Genomic DNA, 2,960 nt, shown 5'->3' on the forward strand with positions numbered 1-2,960 from the left:
TTTTTTTTTTTTTTTGCTTACAATTTAAAATTTTATTCAGTTCAATAAAATTCAAATTAATATAACTCAGAACAAAAGGGTTGTGGTTTGCTGCAGCCTGAACTGCAGCTGGTCCATTCTGCCATTCAAAACATTTTTTCCTTTAGGAACTTCAAGATCTCCTTCAGCAGATTAAAGAAATTCAGCAGCTTTTCACGTGAAAATGGACAGGGCTGCATTGGTTTTGGAGGTAGCGTCTGCAAGGGGGTTGTGTAGGCTGGCACTGGAGTAACTGCTGGCTTTTTTCTCATCATGGCCTGGATCCAGCTGTAGTAGTACTGAGTGGAGCTGGAGACTGCAGGCCGTTTAGGTCTGGCACAGCCTACTCCCCAGCTGGTCACACCAATTTGCCAGAAGAAGTCACCATGTTTGCTTTGGCAGACAAGAGGCCCCCCGCTGTCACCCTGAAGCAGAGCAGAGAGGATAAAGGTGCTTTTGGGAGCCCCTCTCAGCAGTTAGAGTTAGCTCCTTTGCTCTCCCAGCCTGTCAGAACTGGATTCCCACCAGAGCAAAGCTCTGTTCGAGTGCTGGAGCCTGCGGAACCTTGACACTCTTGGGAGCAGGTTGGGGGCCTTTAAGGTAGGGCTCTCTGTCTCCCTGTGCTTGGATGTTGGCATCTGGACTTCACTGAGCAAGGACTCATGGATAGGAAAGGGGGTGGAAACTCCAGCGGCAGTGCGGAGCTGGGGCTGGGAGGGCTGCTGGCGCCAGGGAAAGCATGGGCTGGGCTGTGCTTGGGTGGTGTGATGGGGCCGCCCACACTGCTGGGTGCTGAGGGATGCATAGCACACTCCTACCTGGCAGGTGCCAACGCCGCCCTGCCCAGCACACACATGGAAGTCATAGATGTACCCCTGCAGCCAGTCGCTGCTGTTGCAGAGCTTGTTATTGACGACTTGGACCTTGGCCTGCTGCAGGATATCTCTACCTGAAGCTGTGAGCAGAGAAAGGAATGAGCTCCAAGCAGCTCCTTGCCCATTCTCCTAGCCTGTATGTGAAGTCCTTCCCTAGGGCTTGGCTCTGCCTCCAGAGAGGCGTTGGACTGCTGTGTCACTGCTGTCTGGCTTTGGGCAGCAGGCCAGACCCATCTCGCCAGAGGCATACGTCCCACAGCCCAACTCTCATTTTGGCCTCTGCTGTCAGGAAGCCCCAGCCATCTCTCCCTGGTGTGCCAAGCTTGCCCTCAGGGTACAGGTCCTTTATGGGAACTCACATTTTACAATCCTGTCACCCCAGCCAGCAACGTAACAGTTTTTCAGCTCTGACACTTTCACTGTGGGACCAGGCAGGCAGGCGAGCTGAATGGAGGAGCTGCACGGGACTGGCCGGGCCAATTCCAGCAAGGCGATGTCGTTATACTCAAGTTTAGGAACATAGAGTTCATGAATGATCAGCCGCTTAATCCGACGCACTTCCACCTCATGGCCTGACTGACCCAACGAGGTGGCCCCAAGCACCACGGCCCACTCGCTGATGGGACTGGAAGGCAGATGGAGAGAGGCATGAGAGGGAGTAAAATCATGTGCTGTTACAGCCCAGCACTTCTCTGCCTTCTGTTTCCTGGGGCAGAGAGGAAAACAGCACTACAAAGAGTGAAACTAGGCTCGAGATACATTAAGCTGGATGCTGCTAGGAAGCAGCGGCATGAGCCCAGTCTTCTCCCTGAGCAGTCTCTCAGCTGGGCTCTGCAATGCCCTGGCACTAGGCACACTGCAAGGAAACGGGATGGGAGTAGCACACCCTGGTGGTGTGGGGATATCTCCATGCCCAGGTCCTCCTTACTTTGTTATGTTGGTAAAGCAGTGGGCAGCTGTGAGGAGCCACTGTGCGTCAATGAGGGTCCCTCCACAGACATGCACGGATACTGGTGGTTTCCAGAAACAACGGATACTGGCAATTCCAGCCCAGGCCCCAGACCCTGGCAGGACATCTGTGCCACCTACGACGCGTGATGAGCCAAAGGTAGCATGCATGGGCCGGAGCCCACAGATCCCTCTGTAAGCAGAAAAATCATTACTGTTCTGTGCAAAGGCTTGCTGCTGTGCAAGCTGAAGGTCAGCCAGCTTCCCTTCCCACAAGGCTTTGGTTGCAAAGCTAGCAGGGCCAGGGAACTGCCTGGGGCATGCGTCTGTCTGCCTGTTTCTGCTTGAGCCCCATAGACAAGTTGTGCCAGCAGCCCAGACGCTGGTAATAAACTGAGGCTCCCACCCAGGGTTTTGGAAGCTGTGGTATGGCCACGGGTGGCAAGTGGGCATCCTCAGAGAACCCCCTAAGCCTTGCCTGGGTCTCCCCACAGAATCTGGGGCTACTTACCCACAGGTGCCATGTGCAGACCCGCAGAGAGCCAGTAGGATGAGGATGCAGAGCAAAATCATTGCTGTCAGAAACACAGGCCAGCTGCAAAGAACGAGGACTTCTCACCTCCAGTGCCTCTGCCAAGGTAGTGCCCACAGCACTTCATTGCCCACATTGTACTTGGCCCTGGGGCTGATGTCACAGAGGAGCTTGTTCCATGTTCTGGGTATGGTGCTGGCCTCTGGAGGTGGGGGGAGGGGCAACATAGAGTCATAAAACCACAGAAAGGTCTGAATTGGAAGGTACCTTAAGAATCAACTAGTTTTAAGCCCCAGCCATGCACATGAACACATTCCATTACACCAGGTTGCTTGATGTCCCATCCAAGCTGGCCTTATACAGTAAAAGGAATGGGGCATTGTACTAGTTTGAAAACAAACTAGTGGGAGACACCAAGTCAGAATAACAATTTAATAGGGAAATAAAAGGAGGGGGGAAGAAAAAAAAAAAAAAAAAAAGCAGATAACCCTGGGTTAAACTGACAGAGTTAGGATACACCCTGGCACCCTGTTAGTCAGGGTGGTGCTAGCAGTCTGGGAGAATGGGGGGTGCCGGGCGCCCCCGAC

At 53.3% G+C, this 2,960-nt stretch overlaps 1 protein-coding gene across 3 annotated transcripts; it reads right to left on the reverse strand.

The window, feature by feature from the left end:
- On the reverse strand, positions 1–2,716 carry LOC103616380 (acrosin-like). Of its 3 annotated transcripts, XM_008634537.2 has the most exons (5): positions 2,353–2,716; positions 1,822–2,034; positions 1,253–1,518; positions 837–973; positions 1–443 (listed from the first exon to the last, which is right to left on the reverse strand). In XM_008634537.2, exons 1-5 carry the CDS (start codon positions 2,412–2,414, stop codon positions 126–128), a joined length of 996 nt encoding a protein of 331 aa, XP_008632759.1. In that variant the 5' UTR covers positions 2,415–2,716; the 3' UTR covers positions 1–125. The 3 variants fall into 3 exon arrangements, with proteins under 3 accessions (XP_008632759.1, XP_017590832.1, XP_017590833.1); XM_017735343.1 differs by lacking the exon at positions 1–443 and having other exon boundaries at positions 450–973; XM_017735344.1 differs by lacking the exons at positions 1–443; positions 1,822–2,034 and having other exon boundaries at positions 450–973.
- Between the last annotated feature and the right edge of the window lie 244 nt (positions 2,717–2,960).

This window comes from Corvus brachyrhynchos, unplaced genomic scaffold (genome assembly GCF_000691975.1).
Source record: "Corvus brachyrhynchos isolate BGI_N302 unplaced genomic scaffold, ASM69197v1 scaffold22, whole genome shotgun sequence".
NCBI classification, from domain to species: Eukaryota; Metazoa; Chordata; class Aves; order Passeriformes; family Corvidae; genus Corvus; species Corvus brachyrhynchos.